The sequence below is a fragment of the Dama dama genome, chromosome 8, assembly GCF_033118175.1.
Source record: "Dama dama isolate Ldn47 chromosome 8, ASM3311817v1, whole genome shotgun sequence".
In the NCBI taxonomy this organism is placed as follows: domain Eukaryota; kingdom Metazoa; phylum Chordata; class Mammalia; order Artiodactyla; family Cervidae; genus Dama; species Dama dama.
The window spans coordinates 4231251-4255491 of record NC_083688.1 but is presented as its reverse complement, the minus strand read 5'-3'; the positions used below and the strand labels follow the sequence as shown (position 1 = coordinate 4255491).

Sequence of the window (24241 nt, the reverse complement as noted above, 5' to 3'; positions counted from 1 at the left end):
TTTTAAATCGAGTATAATCTGTAAAAATATAAATCACTATGTTATGTACCTGAAACTGTACAATATTGTAAATCATCTGTACTTCAGTTTTGTTGTTTTTTTTTTTTTAAACTCCACATGACAAGATCATGACACTCTAATGCCAGAATGAACTTTCTTGTCTGCACATTCTTCAGAAGTCCAGAGGGATGAAGTAACTCCCGAGGTCCCATGGTAGTAGCAAAGATGGTTCTGAGGATCTAGTTCACTGCAGTCCCAGAGTCCTATTGCCTTTTTTCTGTATCTTTCTGCATTGTTTGATTAATACAGAATTCTGTGCCGCTCAGCCATTTAAACTCCTCTTAGGAACTTTGAATGAGTACTTGATTTCACAAATCCATTATTGAATGTTTCCTGTGTACCAGGTGCTTGGCGGTCCATCAGTGGGGAAAACAGTTTGCTGCTGTGGAGCTTATATTGCAGCTTTCTCAAATGTTGTAAATCTCATGTTTAGCCTTTAAAGTAACCATTGCTTAAAAAGAATTATCTAACCGATATAATTAGAACCAGGGACCTGTATCATAGTGTATGTCAGCAGAGTGTGTGAGCTAGCTTCATGTTTTTCTTCATGACGATATAGTTTGTGACCTATTTTGCCTCATAGGCTGGCCCTCAGTTTGGTGCTTCAACAAGTTTATAGGCTGAAAGCATTTGATTGCTATATCCCTAGTGGTGTGGGTAAAGCCAAAGTGTGGAAGACTCAGGTTAACCTGAAGTTCTATGACAGTGATTTGTAAACTGTGGAAATATGTGGTAAGACTTGCACATATTACCATGTGCAGTTACCATGTGCAGTGTCTAAAATTAGATAACTTTTCCCTTATACAGTAATAATCTCTAATGGACAAACTGTAGGAAGCGTTGTGGCCTGAGATTAGGCTCTGAACTTTTGTCAAGGAACTGTCTTCCTTTTAAGGTAGAGGTTTTCTCATTTTCCGAAAAGATGGTGTCCCTTCTTCCATGGGACTTTTAAAGCTTGTAGTAGACTGTTAAACCTGTTATCACAATAGCATTCTTCATTCTTCCCCGATTTTGTAGATGAGGAAACAAAAGCTGAGAGAGTTTATGAGGTATCTAGTATTGCATAGCTAGATGATATCATAAATAGTGTTCAATCCCAAGTCTTTTGACTCATCCACTCTTTTTTCTCTGAAGAGTTCAACAGCACTTTACATTAGTTCTTGCATAACCATGCCCTATAATTTAGTCTAGTTAAAGTTACTAGTATGAGTACCAGAATCATTTAAAGTAAAAACACTGGTTATTGCAACTAAAGTTAATTTACTTTAGGTAAAAGGAAAAGGTGCTTCCGGAAGTTTTGTTGTGGTCCAGAAATCGAGAAAACCGCCTCAGAAATCCAGAAACAGAAAGGTAAGAAGTCTGTACCATTTTGCTTGAGCACTAATACTGTTGGTGCTACTAAACAGTGTTTACTGAGTGTTCCTTGTGCACTGGTCAGGGAGCTACGTTTCTATGAAGGCCTGGAGAGGTTGTAATTCATTTGCTCATATAGTTTAGCCAGAGGCTGTGCGTCTCACTACCCTATATTGAGTCACGGGCAGCTGTATGAGTTACAGCTTTTTGGTTTTTTGTGAAATACCTTTTAAACTAGAAGAGGCATACAAGTACATTTTTACCCAACATTAGATCCTAAAAGTACTATACCTCAAGGCAGTTTTTTTTTAGTGTAGGTACTAACTACACTACCCTTCCCCCAGACACATACGTTCATTTATGGAACGTATACAATAACTGTGAAATATGTAGTATTTCCTCTGAGTCAGTGATTGAAATCATGACTGTTCGTCTACGTTTTTGTTTTTACAGTTTTATATATATTTTTTAACTGTCCCAGTTTGAAATTTTTACCTCAAAGAAATCGCCACGCAAGTGGCATTACATGACGGTGCAGTGATTTGTTTGAATGTGCTAAAAAGGGATAGTTTTTCTTTTGGCTAGTTGATTTACCAGTCAGCTGAGGAAAGCCCTTGTGTTGAATATAGAAGCAGTAGAACAGAAACCTGTAATGATGATCATTTTTGATACTACATTTCAGAACAGGAGCTCTGCAGTGGATCCAGAACCACAAGTAAAACTGGAGGATATCCTCCCACTGGCCTTTACTCGCCTTTGTGAACCTAAAGAAGCTTCCTACAGTCTCATCAGGAAATATGTGTCTCAGTATTATCCCAAACTTAGAGTGGACATCAGGTAAAAGCCAGAGGCCTGCGCTTTAAAGCACACATGTCTGTTACTTCCTTAGCTGCTTTTTCATGAGAAAGGAGAGAGATTAAATATTTATTAAGGATTACTTCTAGGTGAGCTAGGAATAAAACCTTTTATTGTGGGTTTCTTTTTTTGTCCCATGATATTTTCCTTTTCATATCTCCATATGTAGTTTCTTTTTGAAACTCCAGCCACGTGTTGACCTTCATAAGACTACCATGGAATAACTTTTCATGGTCAACTGCTAGAATATTCAGCATTAAACCATGTCCTTTCAGCTGCTTATTGTTAAATTTTTCACTTTTTTATTGTGATAAAATACAGATAATACGTAAAGTATACCTTGTTAGCCATTTTTAAGAGCACAGTGTTAGTGCTCTTAAACACTTTAATGTGGGCTTCCCTGGTGGCTCAGAGGTTAAAGCATTTGCCTCCAATGCGGGAGACCCAGGTTTGATCCCTGGGTCGGGAAGATCCCCTGGAGAAGGAAATGGCAACCCACTTCGGTATTCTTGCCTGGAGAACCCCATGGACGGAGGAGCCTGGTAGGCCACAATCCACGGGGTCGCAAAGAGTCAGACACGACTGAGCCGCTTCACTTCACTTCTCTTCACGTCACCTTTGATTGCACCACCCATCTCTAGCATTCTTTTCAGTCTTATAAAGCTGTAATTGTGTACCCATTGAACAAGAACTCTTTGTTCTCTCTCATCCCCCCACCCATGGGCACCACCATTCTACTTTCTATCTCTATGGTTTTTGACTACTGTAGGTACCTACCTCATATAAGTAGAATCATACAGTAATTTTGTAACTGGCTTATTTCACTTAACATAATATCCTTTAAAGTTCAGCCATATTGTTGCATGTGTCAGAATTTCCTTTCTTTTTAAGAATGAATGTGTGTGTGTGTACACACACACTCTACATTTTGTCTACCCATTCATCTGTCATTGAACATTTGGGTTGCTTTCATGTTTTAACTGTTGTGAAATAATGCTGCTGTGAACCTTGGTGTATTAATATCTCTTTGAAACCCTATTTTCAAATAGCCAGAAGTGGAATTTCTGGATGATATGATAATCCTATTTTTAATTTTGTGAAGAACCACCACACTGTTCTCCACGGTGACTGTTACCATTTTACATTTCCACCATCAGGCCGCAGGAGTTTTGATTTCTCCATATCCTCACCAACACTTATTTTCTGGTGTGTGTTTGTTTGTGTGTTTTTGTTTTTTGACAGTAGCCATGCTGACGGGAATGAACTGGTTGGTAGCTCATTTATTGTTTAGAGTTATAATCCAGAATATAGGAGAATTCAGGCTTCTGTAGCACTTCTACATAGAAATAGCATAATATCTTCATCATTCAAACATCTCAGGTAAAACTCTGAGAGAATTTTGATAGTAATTCATTTGTTAAAAAATTGCTACTTTAAAAACACCTAGACTGATTTTTTTTTTCTTTTGCTGTTGATTCATTTAATGTCACCGCTGTTCGGAAAATTTAACTCTTTTTACATCTTGTTAAATTTTTTGGGGGGTGTAATTGATTTACAGTGTTTGTGTTCATTTCATGTGTACAGCAAACTGAATCTGTTATGTCGTTGTTCTGTTGCCAAGTCATGTCCAACTCTGCAACCCCATGGACTGCAGCACGCCAAAGTCCTTCACTGTCTCTGGGAGTTTGCTCAGATTGATGTCCCGTTGAGTCAGTGATACTGTCTAACCATCTTATCCTTTGACGCCCCCTCGTCCTCTTGCCCTCAATCTTTCCCAACATCAGGGTCTTTTCCAGTGAGTTGGCTCTTTGCATCAGGTGGCCAAAGTATTGGAGCTTCAGTGTTAGCATCAGTCCTTCCAATGAATATTCAGGGCTGATTTCCTTTAGGGTTGACTGGTTTGATCTCCTTGCTGTCCAAGGGACTCTCAACAGTCTTCTCCAACACCACAGTTTAAAAGCATCTATTCTTTGGTGCTCTGCCTTCTTTATGGTCCACCTCTCACATCTGTATATGACTAATGGAAAAACCATAGCTTTGACTAGACGGACCTTTGTCGACAAAGTGACATCTCTGCTTTTTAACATGTTGTCTAGATTTGTCATAGCTTTCCTTCCAAGGAGCAAGTGTCTTTGAATTTCATGGCTGCAGTCACCACAGTGATTGTGGAGCCGAAGAAAATGTCAGAGTTTCCAGTTTCTCCCCGTCTGTTTGCCGTGTAGGCCATGACGAAGAGGAGAGTGCTCCGTGTTGGACGACCGTCCTTATCAGGCCTCTTTTTATGTAGAGTGGTGTGTGTGTCAGTCCCATTCTTCCAGTTTATGCCCCCTCTGTAAGTTTATTTTCTACTCTGTAACTGTTTCAGTTTTGTAAACAAGTTGATTTGTAACCTTTTTTTTTTTAATTCCACATATAAGTGATAACCATGTATCTGTCTTTCTCTTACTTCACTAAGTATGAGAATCTCTAGGTCCATCCATATTGCTGCAAATGGTGTTATTTTGTTCTTTTTTATGGCTGAAGAATATCATTGTATATATATATACCACATCTTTATCCATTCCTCTGTTGCTAGATCTTTAGGTTGCTTCCATGTCTTGGCTATTGTGAATAGTGCTGTAGTGAACATTGAGGTAGATGCCTGTTTTCCAGTTACTATGTTCTGCAGATACATCCCCAGAAGTGGGATTGCTTGATTATATGGTAGCTCTGTTTTCAGTTTTTTAAGGAACAAACCTCCATACTGTTCTCCGTAGAGGCTGTATCAGTTTGCATTCCCACCAGCAGTGGAGGAAGGTTCATTTTTCTCCATACCCTCTCCAGCATTTATTGTTCGTAGTTTTTTTGATGATGGCCATTCTGACGGGTGTAAGGTGTTAACTCGTTGTAGTTTTGATTTCCATTTCTCTAATAATCAATAATGTTGAGCATTTTTTTCATGTGCTTTTTAACCACCTATATGTCTTCTTTGAAGGAATGTCTATTTAGGTCTTCTATTTTTTGATTTTTTTTTTTTTTTTTTTTAATTGAACTGCATGGGCTGTTTGTGTATTTTGGAGATTAATCCCTTGTCAGTTGCTTTCTTTGCAAATATTTTTTCCCATTCTGACAGTTTTCTTCTCATTTTGTTTATGGTTTCCTTTGCTGTGCAAAAGCTTTTAAGTTTAATTAGATACCATTTATTTTTGTTTTTATTTTTATTATTAGACTGATTATTTAGATTGTCACATGTCCTTGTGGATTCGTGCAGACACATTAATTTGTTTAAGTTTTAAATTCACAGGGTTTTATGTTTTGAATGTTTGTGTAAGTTCTTTGTTATGTTGACTTCCGGGAAATTATGTTTGTAATCCAGAGTCCTTTCTATAGACAATCTTTGTATTGGATGAACATTGTCCTATTATAGTTTAGTACCAGTATTTACCTTGGATTACTGAGGTATAGAATTAGAATTGTTGGGGTTTCAGCTCAGAAGCCACATGTTCAGAAAAGCACTCAGTGGTCTTCAGAGTGGCCAGTTAGTCTTTCTGTCTGTCTTACTTCACTCAGTAAGAGAATCTCTAGGACCATCCATAAAGTGCCAAAGAAATGGGAATCATGGAAGTAATAAGTTCATAGTCCTTGACATACTTGCTGGTCCAGTCTCTGTACCAGCATTTGACCCAGTTGATGGCTCCCATCTACATGAAACACTTCGTTCACTTGCTTTTCAGAACACTGCATCTTTCTGGTTTTTCCTCTCATTCTTTGTCAATCTCCTAAGGATTCCAGATTTCCCACCTGCCTCCTTAGTGTCTGGGTGTCCCAGGGTTAGACCTTAGGCTTCCTGTCATTCTTACAACCCTGATTATGCCCCTCAGATACAACTTTGGGTCTGATAGGCATTGTATGATGCCTACAGAGTGGATAATTCTTTTCATTCTCAAAGCTTTAAATACCACCTGTACAGTACTAGTGTATAGATACATAAATATGGCCCACATTTATTTATACAGATACCTATTGGCTATCACCACTTGTATGTCTGACTTGATGTGTCCAAAACCAGACTCATGATCCCCCTCTCCCCCAGCCCTGTCCCTCCTGTGCCACCAGAAAGGCCCTGCACTTCCATACCTCCTCCATCTCAGTTAGTGGCAATAACATCTTTCCAGCTTCTGAAGTCAAAAACCTTGGGTTTATACTGGTCTCTAAACAGTTATTTTGGCTTCGTTTTTAAAATATATACATAAACAGACCTCTTTTCATTACCTCCACTATTGTGAATCTTTTCTAAGCCCACCATCATCTCTTCCCTGTGTTAGAGCAGTAATGTCCTGCTTTTCCCATACTCCCTCCCTTTCAGTCTATTGTTAACATAGCTATGAGAGTGAGACTTTTTAAAATGTAAGTTAGGTGATACCATCTTGCTCCTCAAACCTTCCAGTGGCTTCTCAACCGCCTCACAGTTCAGTAGTTTAAAGGTGGAGTCTTTAGAATGGCCTACACTGCATTCGCATTGCATCTCTGACCTAGTCTCCTACTACTCTCCTCTGCCCTACTGGCTTCAGAGACTTCACACTTGCTGTTCACTTTGCCTGGGTGGTTTTCTGCCATAATCCACTTTACTCTTTCTCTTCCTTTAAGTGTTTACTCTAAAAACTTGGAGTAAGACTCCACATGCTTGCATTGACTATCTTACTATTTTTAAACATTTTATTTTGGAAGTTTTCAAACATACACATAAATGTAGAGAGAATATAATCATGATACTAACATAATTCTGAACTAAGTTATAATTACATAAGCATTATCCTTGAACATTATAGTACTCTTCCCTGGTGGCTCGGACAGTGAAGCGTCTGCCTACAATGCGGGAGACTCAGGTTCAGTCCCTGGGTTGGGAAGATCTCCTGGAGAAGGAAATGGCAACCCACTCCAGTATTCTTGCCTGGAAAATCCCATGGACGGAGGAGCCTGGTAGGCTACAGTCTATGGGGTCGCAAAGAGTCGGACACGACTGAGTGATGTCACTTTAACTTTTCAAACATTATCCAGTACCCAGACCATGTTCTAATGTCCTCAGTTGTCTATCTCCAAAATGACTTTTTTTAATGGTTTATTTTTTCAAGTTAATATCCACACATGGTCCACACATTGCATTTGGTTGATGGGACCACTTAACTTACATTTGCAACCTTTTCCCTCCTCTCCCAAAGTGGAAAATTCTACCTCTGCCTTACTTTTCTCCATAGCATTCATCCTGTTCTAATATACTATGTATTTACTCCTTTTGTAAAAAAATTACATGCACACCCACATTAAAATGTCAGATTCCTAAAGGCCAGGGTTTGTAAATTGTTGGCCTCTGTTTTCCCCACGCCTCAAATAAGTGAGCTAATGCGGGCCCTTTACCTGGCCATTTCACTCAAGGAATTTATGCCTTGGAGCATATGAAGTGAGACATGAATTTCTGCTTCCATGTATTGGAGGTTGTAGAGCATTGTGGTGAAGAGCACAGACTTTGGAACCCGATGCCTGTGTTTAAATCCTGAGTCCGTCATTTTCTAGCTTTATATCTCTGAAAAAGTTATTCCTTTGTGTTTTGGTTTCCTCATTGATAAACTGTATAATTCAAGGGTTGTTAGGAACCTTTGTACATCTTAACCGCTTAAAATAGCTAATGTTACCAGTATTAGTCTGAATCCCAACGTAGGACTTCTCGGGTAGCTCAGTGGTGTTGAATCTGCCTGCCAGTGCAGGAGACACAGGTTGGATCCCTGGGTCAGAAGGATCCCCTGGAGGAGGAAATGGCAGCCCACTCCAGCTTTCTTACCTGGACAATCCCATGGACAGACAAGCCTGGCGGGCTGCAGTCCTTGGGGTTGTAAAGAGTCGGACATGACTGAGCAACTGAACACACACACAGATTTCAACATAATTCTTACGGTATGAGCATCACAACATACTAAATATTAAATATGATTCTGATGTTTAAAGTGACTTAAGGTGGCTCAGACGGTAAAGCATCTGCCTACAAACCCTGGTCAGGAAGATCCGCTAGAGAAGGAAATGGTAACCCACTCCAGTATTCTTGCCTGGAAAATCCCATGGATGGAGTAGCCTGGTAGGCTACAGTCCATGGGGTCGCAAAGAGTCAGACACGACTGAGCGACTTCACTAAGGTGACTTAAACATGTAAGTCACCTCGTTTTTTGTTTTTTTTGTTTTTTTTACCTCGTTGTTTTTTTAGACAATGATTTTTTTTGCAACCCTAAAGAAAAACTAGGTATGTTAGCTTTACATGGGCTTTGGGTTGGCCTCTAAGAAGGTGTTTTTCAAAGGTAATTCAGCCATATGGCATTAGAAATAAAATCTTAATATTTAATCCTGTGTATGGTGTAACTTCATCATACTCATTTTTAGAAAATTGATCTAACAGATTGATATAACTCTATTGTTTACAGGATTCCTGACACTTGGAACCTCTCTCTGCCTTACCTTCCATTCACTCTGTGCATTGCTTTCTTATTTATTTCTCAGTGCAGACTTGCTTAATCATCTTATTTAAAAAAAAAACAAAATGAAAAACCTTGATATAAACAGCTCCTTAAATTTGTACAGGGCTTTTGAAAACACTTTTGGGGATTTCCCTGGAAGTCCAGTGGTTAAGCCTCTGGGCTCCCACGGCACGCATGGGGCATGGGTTTGTTCCCTGGTCAGGGAACTAAGATTTGACATGCCTCATGGCACGTCCAAATAATTTAAATAAATAAAAGTGGGCACTTCTTTAAAATGTTACTAAAAAAAAAAAAGACTACTTCTGTTTACATGTTTTCTGTAATGTTCTAAATAGACTTAAGAAATATGTATTCCTACCTCAATTTTGCTGATAAAAGTCTTACCCTGGGTAAGTTTTACCCTGGGTTACCTGGCTATTCACTGGTGAAAGCAGAACTATATTTCATTTTTTGGTTATAGCCTTGCTTTTTCCACTGTTCTGGACAGTTTATTAACATACTGAAAGTGCAGGCCTAGCATAGTAAAAATGCAGAATCTGAAATCAGACTGCCCGTGTTTATAATCTGGTTCTTCCACTGCCTGACTGTGTGACCCTGAAGAAGTGACTTAATTTTTCTGTCACTTAACTTTTCCCTTTCAGTAAAGTATGAGCAGTTTAGTTCAGTTGCTAAGTCATGTCCAACTCTTTGCGACCCCATAGACTGCAGCACGCAAGGCTTCCCTGTCCATCACCAACTCCCAAAGCTTGCTCAAACTCATGTCCATCGAGTCGGTGATGCCATCCAACCATCTCATTCTCTGTTGTCCCCTTCTCCTCCTGCTTTCAGTCTTTCCCAGCATCAGGGTCTTTTCCAGTGAGTCAGTTCTTGCATCAGATGGCCAAAGTATTGGAAGTTTCAGCATCAGTCCTTCCATTGAATATTCCGGATTGATTTCCTTTAGGATGAACTGATTTGATCTCCTTGCAGTCCAAGGGACTCTCAAGAGTCTTCTCCAACACCACAGTTCAAAAGCATCAATTCTTCAGAGCTCAGCTTTCTTTTGGTCCAACTCTGTCACATCCCTACGTGACTACTGGAAAAGCCATAGCCTTGACTAAACGTACCTTTGTTGGCACAGTAATGTCTCTTGCTTTATAATATGCTGTCTAGGTTGGTCATAGCTTTTCTTCTGAGGAGCAAGCATCTTTTACTACATAGCATGGCTCATAGTTTCATTCAGTTAGACAAAGCTCTGGTCCATGTGATCAGTTAGGTTTGTTTTCTATGGAGCGTGGGCAGTAGTAGAACCTATTTCTTTGGGTTGTTGTTGTCTCTTTTTTATTCTGCACATGTAAAACATTTAGAGCAACACTTAGCACCATCATGTGTACAAAATGTTGTGATATATATATCCTGTAGAATTTTTTAGAAAAGGGAGTTGTGCCTGGCCGTTAACAGCAAGTTACAGAGATGGGACTTGAATGGACCCCATCCCGTTGTGTCCCATCCCACTGAGATAGCTCTAGAAGAACGTGTAGAATTTAGATCAGATGATGAAGTGGTGAAGGCATTCTTAAAGGAGCTTCATGAGAAAATTTAGAGGCAACAGTTGGCATTCTTTTTTGGGAATGGAAAGAAGCTTGTGTCTGACTGGCTGTAGACTAACAAGAGGTGGGCCAAGGCCTTGAAAGACTGTGAAGCTGACACCTGTCGGTTGAGTCATGTAATAAAGGAGGCCTTCATAGATGTGATGACCTGATGGCGGTGTGCGCTATGGAAACAGCAGCATGGTGCCCAGAAGGGAGGCCTGCCCTGTGCTGAGGTTGTAGCAGTGATGAGAGGGAAAGGGCCTGAGAAGTTTTGAAGCACTTAATAAGTATGGTTTACCTGAAGGCAGGAGTGAGTGATAGAACTCTGGAGATTTCTAAAGGCCTAGGGTAAGGTATATATCTGGGTAATGATTGGTATTGCTGAGGAAACAAAATGTTAAGGGAACCAGCTTAACTGATAACTCATTTCCTAGAGCGTTTGAACCTTGGTTAAGAAGATTCTTCTCAGATGAGTTCTTTAATTTGATATAAGAGTCTAGGGTTTCAGTGTTTCCCTTAAACTATGTAAACCTCTGTTGGAATCTAACTTACAGAGCAACTAATAGAAAAATCATTTGGCAGTTAAATCATGCCTTCGGTTGTGTTCCCAAAGCTCTATGCACATGCTTCAACCCAGACCCGTATAATTCCTTGCCATAATTATTGTGTTTTCATCATCTCTTAAATTCCTTAAGTTTAGTGACTGGATCTAAGTGTTAATTCCTGCATAACCATAATAAATACTCAGTAAATATTTATGGGGTGAATGAGTATATTTTGGGTTATGACATAAATCATATTTGTCCTGAATGAAACAGCACTGGCTTAGAAATATTTTGATTGTGATTTGGTGGGGAGGGAGTTTCTTTATTTGAAGTGTCACAGTGTACATGATTTGTTAGTATGGTTTCCACTTTTTTTTTTTTTTTTTTTTTTTGGCTAAACTGCACAGCATGTTTGATCTTGGTTCCTGAAGCAGGGATCGAACCCATGCTGCCTGTATTGGAAGCTGGAGTCTTAACCACTGGACTACCAGGAAAGCTCCATGATTTCTCCTCTTTAGCATCCTATTAGAACATGAAATCTCTACTTTTCCTCTCCAATCACATGGATAATGTAGTCAGTAATTCTAGTGTCAACTCAGCCTGTAATGTTTATTGATTAGATAAAAGATTTAAAATTTCTTCTCTAATGAAAAGTATCAAAGCTCAGTAAAGGACGTCAAGTGGTAATAGTTTGGCCCTCATTATTCTGCTCCTCAGTGGGCTGCCAAGTTGTTGATCTTCTCAATTTAACTTATCAAGTAATCAGTTTCAAATAAGTCTCATGATTTTCTGCTGATTTAGTGCTGTTCTACTAGTTCTGTGGAGGTGTGGCAAAACACATCACTAACCTTTTGGGTTTCAGTTAACTTGTTTGTTTGGCTGTCCTGTCAGTAGCCTGGGTTGTAGCTTTCCATTTTGCCCTGTCGTGTACCGCAGACCCTTTAAGCCCTAAGTCACCCTGACTGATTTCTCCCTGCACCTGAGATTCTCCACCCACCACTCAGACCATTGCCCCTTGACAGAGTAGCTTTTGCTTCAACACTTTATTTTTATGTTTTTAATGAAATTCAGTTGCCTCATGCTTGCCATTTGATTTTGATGACCTGGGTTGTGTGTGTATGTGTGTGGTGTTAAACGACAGCCCTTTAAAGGCAGAGATACTATGTTAAATATATATATATATATATATTCTTTCTCAGGGAATTATATTTTATTCAGCTGACTTCAGATAACTGGTTTGCAAAACATGAGTCCAGTTTTGTTGATGTGTATATGTGTGTGTGTGTCCGTGTATTTTAGATCTAGGAGTTTTGCCTCAGAGAATGTCAGAATTAGATGGGACTATAAAGATACCTGTTCTTTGCTTGATTACAAAGTTGTATTGCTATTGTCTGATGGTAATAAAGAGATTTTTGGAGTGCCCTGGCAAGTGGAAAATTGGTTCCCATAGGCTTAGTTTTAGAGAAGTACCTTTCAAAAGTTTGGCTTCCAAGACCTCCTTATACACTACATAGTTCTGTATGGTACCTGGTTCTGTAATAATTTAGCTTCTTGCTTGAAGAAAAAAGAATACCATTTATTAAGAGTGCCAACAATTTATTACTTTATTGTCCATTTTAACAAAGTACTACACGTGTAATAGGAATCAGAACTTTAGTTGTTTAGAATGACAGTGGATCTGTTTTTTTCAAATCTTTGCTTCATTGATGTATTAATTGCTATTTTATGTTTTCTCTGCAGGCCTCAGCTGTTGAAGAATGCTCTGCAGAGAGCAGTAGAGAGGGGCCAGTTAGAGCAAATAACTGGCAAAGGTGCTTCTGGAACATTCCAGGTTAGAGGCTCAAAGGGTTGGTTGTAGAGTAGTTCTCAAAAGTTTTGGTTTCAGGACCTCCTTATACTCTAATTTATTGAGCACCCCAAGAGCTTGTGTTTATGTGGGTTATACATACTAATATTTATCATATTAGAAATTATAGCTGAGGACCTTTTTAGATACTTACTCTTTTTAAAAGTAATAAACCTGTTACATGTTGACATAACACTTTTTATGAAAACTGCGTTTCCCGTAATGAAAGAAGGTTACTATGTTACGTTTTTACAAAAGTCTTTACTGTCTAGCTTAATAGAAGACAGCTGGTATCTGTTTTTAATATATTTGGGGTTACATCTGTGAAGAAAATCCAGCTCACACCAAGTACTTAAATGTGAGGTAACTGGAGTAATTTTCAGAAGTCAATACTGTTCTTTGATAGTATACCAATACTCAACAACTGATAGTTTTTGTAATAGCTTTATTGAAGTATGATTTGTATACTATAAGATATAATCATTTTACATTACAATTTATGAGTCAGTAAAATTTAGTAAATTTAGTGTTGTACACCTATCACTGCAATCCAGTTTTAGAGCATTTCTATCACCCCAAAAAACTCCTGTGCCCATTTGCATCACTCTCGTTCCCATCCCCATCCAGCCTACTCATCTCTCCTTCCTGTGTAGATTTACCTTCTTATACCTTTCACAAAGATAGAATCATACAATATGTGCTCTTTTGTGTCTGACTTCTTTCACTTAGCATAATATTTTTTTAGTTTTATCCATGTTGCAACAGAAATCAATACTTTTCATTCCTTTTATTGCCAAATAGTATTCCATAATGTGACATGTTTTATTTATCCATTCACAAGTTGAATTATTTCTGCTTTTCAGCTATTGTAATTAATACTGCCTATGACCATTTATGTCCAGATCTTTGTGTGGATATATGTTTTTATTTCCCTTGTGGTAAAGTAGGAGTGTGGACTGCCTGGACTACATGGTAAATTTATTTTAAGAAACTGCCATAGTGGCTGCATCATTTTTCATTCCCACCAGCACTGTGTGTTTAAGAATTCCAGCTTCTCTTTATCTTTGCCCACTCTCTTACTGTCTTTTTGAAAATTATACCCATACTAGTAGATAGAAAGCAGTTTCTCATTGTAGTTTTAGTTTGCATTTCCCTAAGACTATTGATGTTGACCATTTTTTCTTGGATTTATTGGACATTTATTTATCTTCTTTGGTAAAATGTCTACTCACATCCTTTGCTTATTTTTAGAATTGAGTTATTTGTCTTATTATGAGTTATAAGAGTTATATGTGAAAGTCAGTTGGTTGCTCAGTTGTATCCAACTCTTTGTGACCCCATGGACTGTAGTCCACCAGACCCCTCTGTCCATGGGATTTCCCAGGCAAGAATATTGGAGTGGGTTGCCATTCCCTTCTCCAGGGGATCTTCCCAACCCAGGGATTGAACTCGGGTCTCCTGCATTGCAAGCAGATTCTTTACCCTCTGAGCTACCAGGGAAGCCCCATTTAAGCCTCTGTATAAGAGTTATATAACTAGATACAAGTTCCTCTTCAGATACGTGATTTGCAAATATTTTCTCCTATTCTGTGACCCATGGTTTCACTTTCTTAATGGTGTCTTTTGAAGCACGAAAGTGTTTAATTTTGGTAAAGTCCAGTTGATCATTTTCCTAAGTTGCTTGTTTGTTGATGACTTATTAATAAATCATTGCCTAGCTTGAAATCCCAAGATTTACTCTTATCTTTTGAGAGTTTATGGTTTTAACTCTTACATGTACATCTGTGATCCATTTTGAGTTAAGTTTTGCTTATGATGTGTGATAAGGATATAAATTCATGTTTCTGCATGTGGACGACCAATTGTCCCAACACCACTTATTGAAAAGACTGTCCCTTCCTTGTTGAATTGCCTTCGCACTTTGATCAAAATGTAATTGGCCATGAGTGTAAGGGTTTTTTTTCTGGACTCTTCATTTCTGTTCCATTGATCTATATGTGAATCTTCATGTCAGGATCACACTATCTTGATGACTGTAGCTTTATAGTAAGTTTTGAAATTGGGAAATATAAGTCCTCTCTTAACCTTCTCTTTTTCTTTTTTTTTTTTTTAGCCTTCTCTTTTTCAAAATTGCTTTGACTGCTCTGGGTCTTGTGCATTTCCATGTGGTTTTTGCCATTCATTCATCATAAAAATCCACCTGAGGTTTTGGTAGAAATTGCATTGAACCTATAGATCAATCCAGAAGGAATCACTGCCTTTACAATGTTGTGTTTTCCAATCCACGGACAAGCATTGTCTCTTCATTTATTTAGATCTTTAACTTCTCTCAGCAGTGCTTTGTAGTTTTCAGTGTATACATCTTACATTTCTTTTGTTAAATTTATTCCTAAATATTTTGTTCTTTTTCCATGCTATTGTGAATGGAACTTTATTTTCATTTTTCAGAGTGCTCACTGCTGTCCAATAGAAATACATTTGGTTTATAAAAAAGGAAATACATTTGGTTTATCTATTGTTCTTGTATCCTGCAATCTGCTGAACTCATTTACTAGTCTAGAATTTTTTGTAGGTTCCTTGGGAATTTGGGGATGCATTCCCTCGGATTTTCTACATATAGGATAATGTCATCTGCAAATAAAGACCATTTTACTTCTTCTTTTCCAATCTGGATGTCTTTTTTTTTTTTTCCCCTCCATGCCTGTGCACTAGATAGAACGTCTACTACAGTGATGAGAATAGATGTTTTTGTCTTGTTACCCATCTTAAAGGGAAAACATTCATTTTTTTCACCATTAAAGCTGTAGATTTTTCATAAATGCCTATTATCAGATTGAGAAAGTTCTATTACTAGTTTGTTGGAAGTTTATGATGAATGGTTGTTGGATTTCTCACATACTGTTCTAAAACTGTGGAGATGATCATATGCTTTTTGTCCTTAGTTCTGTTAATATTACGTTAATTGATCTTGTGGTATTTCTTAAATTACATTAAAATTGCCGTGTGAAGCCTGAAACCATATTAGTGAGCTCCTTGTACTCTGTAACCTTAAATTTCTTTGGTTTGTCTTGAACTTTGAGTGCATCTCTTTTAATTGTAATTTTATAACAAGTCGTTTGAAAAATAGTAGTTCACTGAATCATGCAGATTTTTTAAATGTTGACATACTTCATCAAAAATAACACAAATCATATTCATTAATATCACCTATTGATCTCATCAGAACATTTAAGTGTTGGGAAATTATTGTGCTCACAATGGTAGGTGCAGATTTTCCACAGTTTATCTCTTGAAAAGTTAAATTTATCATTTGGTAACAAATACTGTTAGTTGTTTTCCTTGAGCTGATAGCCTTACTTAATCCTTTTTCAAGAAAATGTCTACCAGATACCCAGGTCTGGATGGCCACAGATTATCTATTAATTGTTCCTTCAAGTAAAAAGGATATTCCATAAAAAATGTTGCTAATTCGGCTCAGAACTCAATCACTAGGTGATTTTCCTTGAGACTATCACCATCCCTCCACATGCAGCTGGCATGCCTTATACATTCTTCTCATTTTACCCCACAGAGTATCAAAAAGACATGCGTTGGAGTTGAGATTTAATAAAATCATTTTTATATCAAAGACATTGCTATTTGAAGCTAGCTTTTATTTTTCTTCCATAAATATATAGTAGTAAAAAACGCACTAACTACTGGTATATTTCTTTGCCTCCACCACAATTTGTAGTAAAGTAATAACAGTTTTACTCATCATTGTTTTTCCACCATCAGTGCAGATGTCACCACAGTGAAAAAGGCATACCCATCTTAGAATTATTATGAAAACCCAGTTTTAACCTTGCAGATCCTCTGAAAGGGTCTCAGGAACCCTTTGGGGTTTTTGGACCTTTCTTTTGAGAATCACTATCACAGACCATACCTCAGTTTATTCTTTAACCTTTTTGCTTACTGCTGCCACCTTTGTTAGCACTGGTGCCTTTTGTCCTTGAAATATGATATATAATTTTCTGTTATACCCCAAATATTTGCTGTTTTCCTTAGAAGATTAAAAATACTATTATTTTTGTAAATACTCCCATTTTTCAAGTTCAGAAAAAAGGAAGTTGTCTCAAAAGTGTTCGTTTATCAGGGACATAACCAGATAACCTCCTTTTTGGAGTAGAGTTGTCGTTCTCTTTGGGTTATGTTGGCTTTTGCTATTTTCAGTTGGATAGAGGGATAGCTAGAAGGAGAAAATACCCACAGGAGGGTTGGGACTCCTCAGTTAGATTGAGTACCTGATGAGTGGGAAGAGAAAGTCCCTAACCTGACAATTTATTGTAAAACATATCTGTGCTAATGCAGGAACTCCGACCCACCTGGTGCAGAGGAGTCTTGTCTTGAGCTGCTTTGGGAGAGTGTTGTCTTGATGCTTTTCTCTTCCTCCTTGGAAAACAGCTGAAGAAATCAGGGGAGAAACCCCTGCTTGGTGGAAGCCTGATGGAATATGCAATCTTGTCTGCCATTGCTGCCATGAATGAGCCGAAGACCTGCTCCACCACTGCTCTGAAGAAGTATGTCCTGGAGAACCACCCAGGGACCAATTCTAACTATCAAAGTAAGACTCAGAGCTGCACACGTTCAGTGGGCACCCGGGGAAGGTGGGGAAGTTATCTTGTGGAAATATCCTTAGAGATCATGCTTGTTAATGAAAGAGCATTAACTACTGACCGAAAACCAAGAGGGAACAACCTTACAAATTTATTATTTACAAAAGACAAAAGTAATCAAGACTCACCCTTAATTTATAGTATCTGCTGAGGATTAGAATTTGATTTCACTTTACTATAAAGATTTTTTATGCTAATTTTTATTGTAATAGAGATACATTTCTAGGTTCAAAACAGCTCTCAGGTGGGACTTCCCAGCGGTACAGTGGTTAAGATTTCGAGCTTCCAAGGCAGGGGATGTGGTTTTCCCACAGTCCATGTGGCATGGCCAAAAAAATCTCTCAAGTATAGTATCTTTTTATCTTCTTCTGAATGTTTACCAAAACATCTAGTGTCATCCTGAAACCAAACCAGTGGGTTAAAATACTGCTTGTGTGATTTCTTATTGATTTAACCCCTGTACAGAAAACGCTTTTCAGTGGATACGTTTACCCTGTCAGGTGACGGTCGAGGTTAGAAACCTTGCTGCCCAGCATTCTCTCTGACGGATTAGTGAGACATACTTGTCACTGAACTATGAGGGTAGGCACCATGGTGTAGGGTGAGGAGCCTGAAAATTAGGTCACAGAAAATACCAACTAGAATATATTGCTTTAAATGAAACAATTTCCAGGTCTTAATGTTGACTTTTAACATATGCAATAGGTGTTTTTTAATGTTCTGAAGGAATGCTTGGTGATTTTGTGTGAAAGGTGAGGACTGGTGAGGCCTTTAGAAGCCATGATACTGTTTTGTTATTATTTGCTGCTTCATGCGATATTTGGTTTATCTTTATAGACGTTCTCCTAAGTGCTTATCAATACTTACAGGCACTCAGTAGATATTTAAAATAATAGAGATTGAGTTTTAAGTCAACAGTTTCCCATTTATGTGCACCTGTAGGGCAGGTCACTAGTCGCTCTAGGCTGCTGTTTCACTTTCTGTGTGGTGAGGAATTTGACACAGTGGTCTCTGAAGTCTCATCCCATTACAATTAATTCTTGCCAAATTCATGGGCATGTAATAGTAATTTAGTAAATTAGTTAATAATCCCTTTGACCACAAAGGATTCATTTAGCATGTGACAGTTGCTCAGTCATGTCCGAGTCTTTGCAATCCCATGAACTATACAGTCCATGGAATTCTCCAGGCCAGAATACTGGATGTGACAGGATAATAAATTAATGTATAATAGATTGTAGTTGAGAGAATTATCAAATCCAAATAAACAAATACTTTCTTCATTTCTGACTTTTTATCCAGTGCATTTGCTGAAGAAAACCCTGCAGAGATGTGAAAAGAACGGGTGGATGGAACAGATATCTGGTAAAGGATTCAGTGGCACCTTCCAGCTCTGTTTTCCCTATTACCCCAGGTAAGCACCCAACCCATAGTGTGAAGTAGTGGTCACTGCAGATTTTAAAAATCTGACTCCAGATTACTGGTGTTGGCTTCACTTATTTGCCCTTATTACCGTTAAACTGAACAGAGTGTATTTGAAAATAAAGACTTCTTCAGGCAGTATTGTTTTAGAGCAGAACGTTTTCATATAACAACAGGGGACTGATTTGGCCTATCCTGCTGAAGCTCATTGTTAGCCAAGTGTTCCCGAAATCAAGCGTTGAGTTCTTTGAGATCCTTGGCCAGTCATTAACATGTTCATTCCTGCTAATAAGAAATAAAGTACATGATGATGACAGGAAGATTAATAGAGGATTATTTGTTGTAACTGTCCAGTACCAAGTAGGGGGAACATTGGCTACTTCTAAGAATCCTAATCTGCCTTCTTCATACTATAGAGACAAGGACATTTTTTTTTAAAACTTCTCTCTTATACATGCCTTATTTATTCATTGAACCAAAAAATGTATTGAGCACCTCCTATGGACCAGGCATTTTTCTGTGTACCCAGGCTATTGCCTTTTTCTACTTTGATTTCCAATCAAGTGCCATGACAGTAACACTGAAACCTATTTTGGCAGGCATATAGTGTGTAGCTTTCTTATATTGCTCTTTATGCGTAAACATGCCACGTCATATTCTACACCTTCCTGTGTGGGAGCTGCTTGCATGGAGCTCAGTCATATCCAACTCTTTGTGGCCCCATGGACTGTAGCCTGCCAGGGTCCTCTGTCCATGGGATTTCCCAGGTCAGAACACTGGAGTGGGTTGCCATTTCCTTTTCTAGGTGCATGAACATAAGTGTTACTTCATTGAATGTACAGTATTTGAATTTTTCAAATGTTTAGCTTTAAAGATAATTCTTAAAATCATGTATATACAGTGTTATGATTTAAGGATTTATTAATCAGTGGTACCAAGTCTTCTATCATTAAAGAAAAAAGTTAGAAAATCCTTGCTGAATTTCTCAAAAACTTTGAAGAGATTGAGGCTTTATGAGGTCTTATATCATAAGGGCAAAAAATACATACTGCTGTGTAGACTGCTCACCACCGTATGGGCTGTTCACTGCTACATATTCAGTGCTGATACAGTGCCGGACACACACCCGGAGCTTACATAACTCTACTGAAGAAGGGATTAAGTGTCAGTTTTATTAAATGGAGGGAGGAAGAGAATGAGTTATGTTTGAGACTTTTATAGATTTGTCATAACTTCATTTGAGTGTTCAAAATAGGTTAAATTGTGACCTGGTATTTGTAACCTAACCTGACTTAATTGGGCAGTGTGGGAGGAAGTGGGTAATGTCCAGGAAAGAGCATATCTAGGTTCACATCCTTTTTCTTGTCCCGATGGGACTTCTGTTTATCTGATATTTTTTCTTACTAGCCCAGGAGTTCTGTTTCCAAAGAAAGAGCCAGATGATTCTAAAGATGAGGATGAGGACGAAGATGAAGACGACTCATCAGAGGAAGACTCTGAAGATGAAGAGCCACCACCGAAGAGAAGGTGCGAGTGTGTGGGAAACGATTCTTAGAGCTGAGAGAGGCTGTGACAGGAGAGGCTGCGAGAAGCGTGTGAGCAGCTCCGGATCCTTCTCAAGTGCTCTGTGTGACGTTTGAACTTGCCCTCTCCTGAGAATTTAGAGGCTCTAAACTTGTGAAACACTGTGAATATTTAATTACTCTTTGGTCAGACTTGTGTGTATGCGTGTGTGTGTGTAGTTTAGTTACTTGAAGAAAAATAATTCCATGTTTTTCTAGGAAAAACATGGAATTATGTGTAGACTTCCAGAATTGGTTGAATTTTTATACAATTTTAGGTGAAAGGTTATAACCCATATTCTTCTTAATGTAGGTGATTTAACCTGTGCTGTTTCTTTTCTGGCAAAGTATCTCGTCATCACGGTGCAGTGAATCTCTCAAGTCCTAAGTGATTGCCTTTGCTCTTTGGGTCTCACAGGTTGCAGAAGAAAACCCCAGCCAAGTCACCAGGGAAGGCTGCAGCCATGAAGCAAAGAGGGTCCAAGCTGGCGCCCAAAGTCCCAGCTGCCCAGCGAGGGAAAGTGAGGCCCCTGCCCAAGAAAGCCCCTCCTAAAGCGAAAACGCCTGCCAAGAAAGCCAGACCCTCACCCTCAGTCATCAAGAAACCTAGTGGTAGCTCTTCCAAGAAGCCTGCAGCCAGTGTGAGAAAGGAAGTGAAATTGCCTGGCAAGGGCAAATCTACCATGAAGAAGTCATTCAAAGCAAAAAAGTAAATTTTATAGGAAAAAAGGGTATCATGATGAAATTCAAAATCTTATTTTCTAAGGTCAGTGTGCATTTGTTTTAGTTTTGATGCTTTTAAAATTACATTTTTTTCCCTCCCCTATGAATACTGGGGAGGGAATATAAATAAACCAGTTTAGCCATTTGTTAGCTTTAGGTGCTGTTCTTGGTGCCTGCCCCTCCCCCTCCCAGTCATTTTAATTTCTGCGATAATTTTGGACTTCTCCTCAACTGTATAGTCTATACTTGTCCTTTTTTCTCCCTCCACCCCAGCCCTCTTTCTTTTTTAATGATCTGCTTTGGCTTTTTTTTTTTTCCTTCCAGTTTTATCTAAACAGTTGCAAAGATTTTTATATTTGTTAGAAACCATCGAGAATGGGATGCTGGTCAGGTGCTGGATGTAAAAAGGAGGCAGCATAGCACTGACTGAATCATAAAGCCTCCTACCTGGAGGCTTCACTTACGGCTGTAATAACTAATCTTATTTATAAAACCACTCTGCTAACCCTCTCTATCCAACTAGAAACAGAGATGTCTTAGCTGTGGGAATAGGCCAAAGATCCATGACTCCTTTGGGCCACTTTTCCATTGCTCAATTTCCAGGTATTTTTCATTGATCCCTGGGTATCGCATTCCCACAGTAGCAAGCACAAGGTCTCTCCACCACTTGGTTTTTGACTGAAGAGGAAATATAGGAACATGGCTGAATTTGTGATTTCTGGTGTCACCTGTATTACCAAAAATTAAAACAAAATCTTGATCAGGTAGTTAAATATATTTTTAATATTTGGAGCATGAGTTGTCACTTCCTCTTTTCCTTTTTAATAAGGAAATGTTGGAGAGTTACACCATTGCTAATGTAGAAACGTGAAATGAAAAAACATACAATTTGCTAAAATATTTCAAATTTATCTGTGGGTTTTTTCCCCTCTTTTCTTTCCACAGCACTTTTGATAACAAACAAGTGGCTTCCTTTTTTGAGTTATTTAAAAAGAGAAAAGAAAAAAACAAATGAAGCCTGACTACCTAACCCTTCCTTATTTGTATTTGTTTTAGTATCGTGAAGTTGTGTTAAATAGTATTAGCTTCCTAAGAAATATTGATTTCCGGTTATCATTTATCCTCCCTGTGGCACTTGACATTTTAATTGTCTTAAATTTTTTGGTGTACATCTTCTGGCCTGAGTGCTGCCAGAGGCAAAATATGTTTGTTTAATCCATTCCATTTGCATTGTCTCCTGGGATCCCGTCTGCAGCCTGAGGCTGGCTGGGAATTGGACTTGAGAAGACTGGCTTGAGTTAGATCCAGAATCATGTGTGATCCCATCATGAGTTTATTGGAATTTGTGTTGCATGTAAGGCAATCTTTTCCTGTTGTAAATCTTCCTTTTTTTATGTACATATATTTTGAAAAATATGAATAAACATGGAATTTTAAAAGCTGCTGAACTGTAGCTTGTATTTAAAAGTTTCTAGAATGCCTCAGAAGTAGTGTTTTACTCACTTTGAGCCTTCTCTGTTCCTTGTACTAGCTGTCATCCATTTTCCTTTTTAAATACCAGCTCCAACAAGCTCCAGTTTATTTACTTTTTTGAATTTCTAAATGGATGGTGAATGTTTTTAGTACATTGAACCTCATTATTCAGTGCATAAGGGATTTTTAAAAATCACTTTGTATTTTATCAAGGTCCTTGTTTTCAAGGTCATAAATTCCAGTTTTTCATATTTAGTGTTCATATATGTCCCTGAACTAGAAAAAAACACAGCATTGCAAAAAGATTCATAAATCCTCGGCCTTCTTCTAGAAAGTAATCTAATTTTCTGTTATGCTATTTAGCAGGTAATAATTTTTTTTTAATATTTTTATTTTAAATCATTTATTTATTTGGGTCTTAGTTGCAACATGTGGGATCTAGTTCCCCGACCAGGAATCAAACCCAGGTCCCCTGGATTGAGAGCTCAAGAGTCTTAACCACTAAACCACCAGGGAAGTCCAATAATTCTTAATATTATAGTTGTTATTATAATACTTCCTGTGCTAAGAATACTCTTCTGGAATCAGAAGTGAGGGTTTTGGTTGGTTTCTGTGTTTTGTTGTAAAGAGATAGCCTGAAACAGTCATCTGGTGGCTATGTTGCATATCAGGCACTCTGGCATAGAGTGAGACATTGAGATCCTTTCAGGTCCCTTTCCACCCTGACATTCTGTTAAATTCATAGAATTCAGGTGAAGACAGACCTGTCCTTGATTTTAGCATCATGTAAAGGGAAAAGACAAGAGGGCCATTGCACTGTTTCAGGGAAAATCCCCAGCTGTCAGAGATGAGTGCCTTCCTGATGTTGACATAAAGGGATGTTTGGGTTTTTCCCCTTCCAGGCGTTCTCAAGGAGGAGAAGGCACAGTTTTTGCTTCCATGTTACAGAAAGGTAAACAGCAAACCAAACCCAGGAGATAACCCAACAGTTCCTAGCCTGGACCAGTGCCTTCAGTACTGACGGTGGCTTAGTGAGCTCAGATGCAGTATTTCACATGTCCTTCAACCACCCACAGGCGGCGTTTGATAGGTGACTCTCAGAAGGTGCTGGGAGAGAGAGTGTTGGCTTCTTACAGCTCAAATGAGAAAAAAGAGATACCACTTCAGAGAACGGTGGAGACATATTTCTAAAATTATGACAAGCTTTCAACACAGGGAGAACTCCATCCTAACTATCCACGCAGATTTAACTAAGGGAAGCCTGATCCAGTCCTGTCTGTTGGCTATAAACTAATGGGAAATCACATGAAAACAAGGGCTAGGTAATATGCATGTACCTTGGACATTTTTTATTTCCTCTTTTGTAAAATTTTGTCAGCCCAGTCTAGGCTTGCTAACCTGTCCTTATACCTAAGAAGTTATTCTTGCTCAAGCTGAGGTACTTTGCCATCCTAAACTGTCAGGGGAAAGAGGGTAAGCCAGCTTTATTCATGAACTGCTGTACTTGGCTAACTAAACACCAGCTAAAAGAACCTGTAATCCAAAAACTTAAAATTATAGTTGAAGCTTTTCATTTTTGGAACCTGATAAATGATATTTCTTTTTCTTTGGGTCAAGCAAAAATTCGAATTTTATCCATGAAGAGAGATTCTATTCTTTTTTTTTTTTAAGAGGTA

General features: G+C 38.4%; 1 protein-coding gene across 5 annotated transcripts in view; it reads left to right on the top strand.

Moving 5' to 3' along the window:
- HP1BP3 (heterochromatin protein 1 binding protein 3) overlaps positions 1-22534 on the top strand; it is a 36880-nt gene extending 14346 nt beyond the window's left edge. For 4 of the 5 annotated variants that reach the window (XM_061148087.1, XM_061148089.1, XM_061148088.1 and 1 more), the window contains 7 exons: positions 1330-1410; positions 2096-2250; positions 12625-12715; positions 17174-17333; positions 18688-18799; positions 20215-20334; positions 20788-22534. In XM_061148087.1, coding sequence (XP_061004070.1) covers positions 1330-1410; positions 2096-2250; positions 12625-12715; positions 17174-17333; positions 18688-18799; positions 20215-20334; positions 20788-21082 — 1014 coding nt within the window. In that variant the 3' untranslated portion in view covers positions 21083-22534. Of the gene's footprint in view, positions 1-1329; positions 1411-2095; positions 2251-12624; positions 12716-17080; positions 17334-18687; positions 18800-20214; positions 20335-20787 lie in introns of those variants that run through there. The other variant, XM_061148090.1, reaches the window with a different exon arrangement.
- The last annotated feature ends 1707 nt before the right edge of the window (positions 22535-24241 follow it).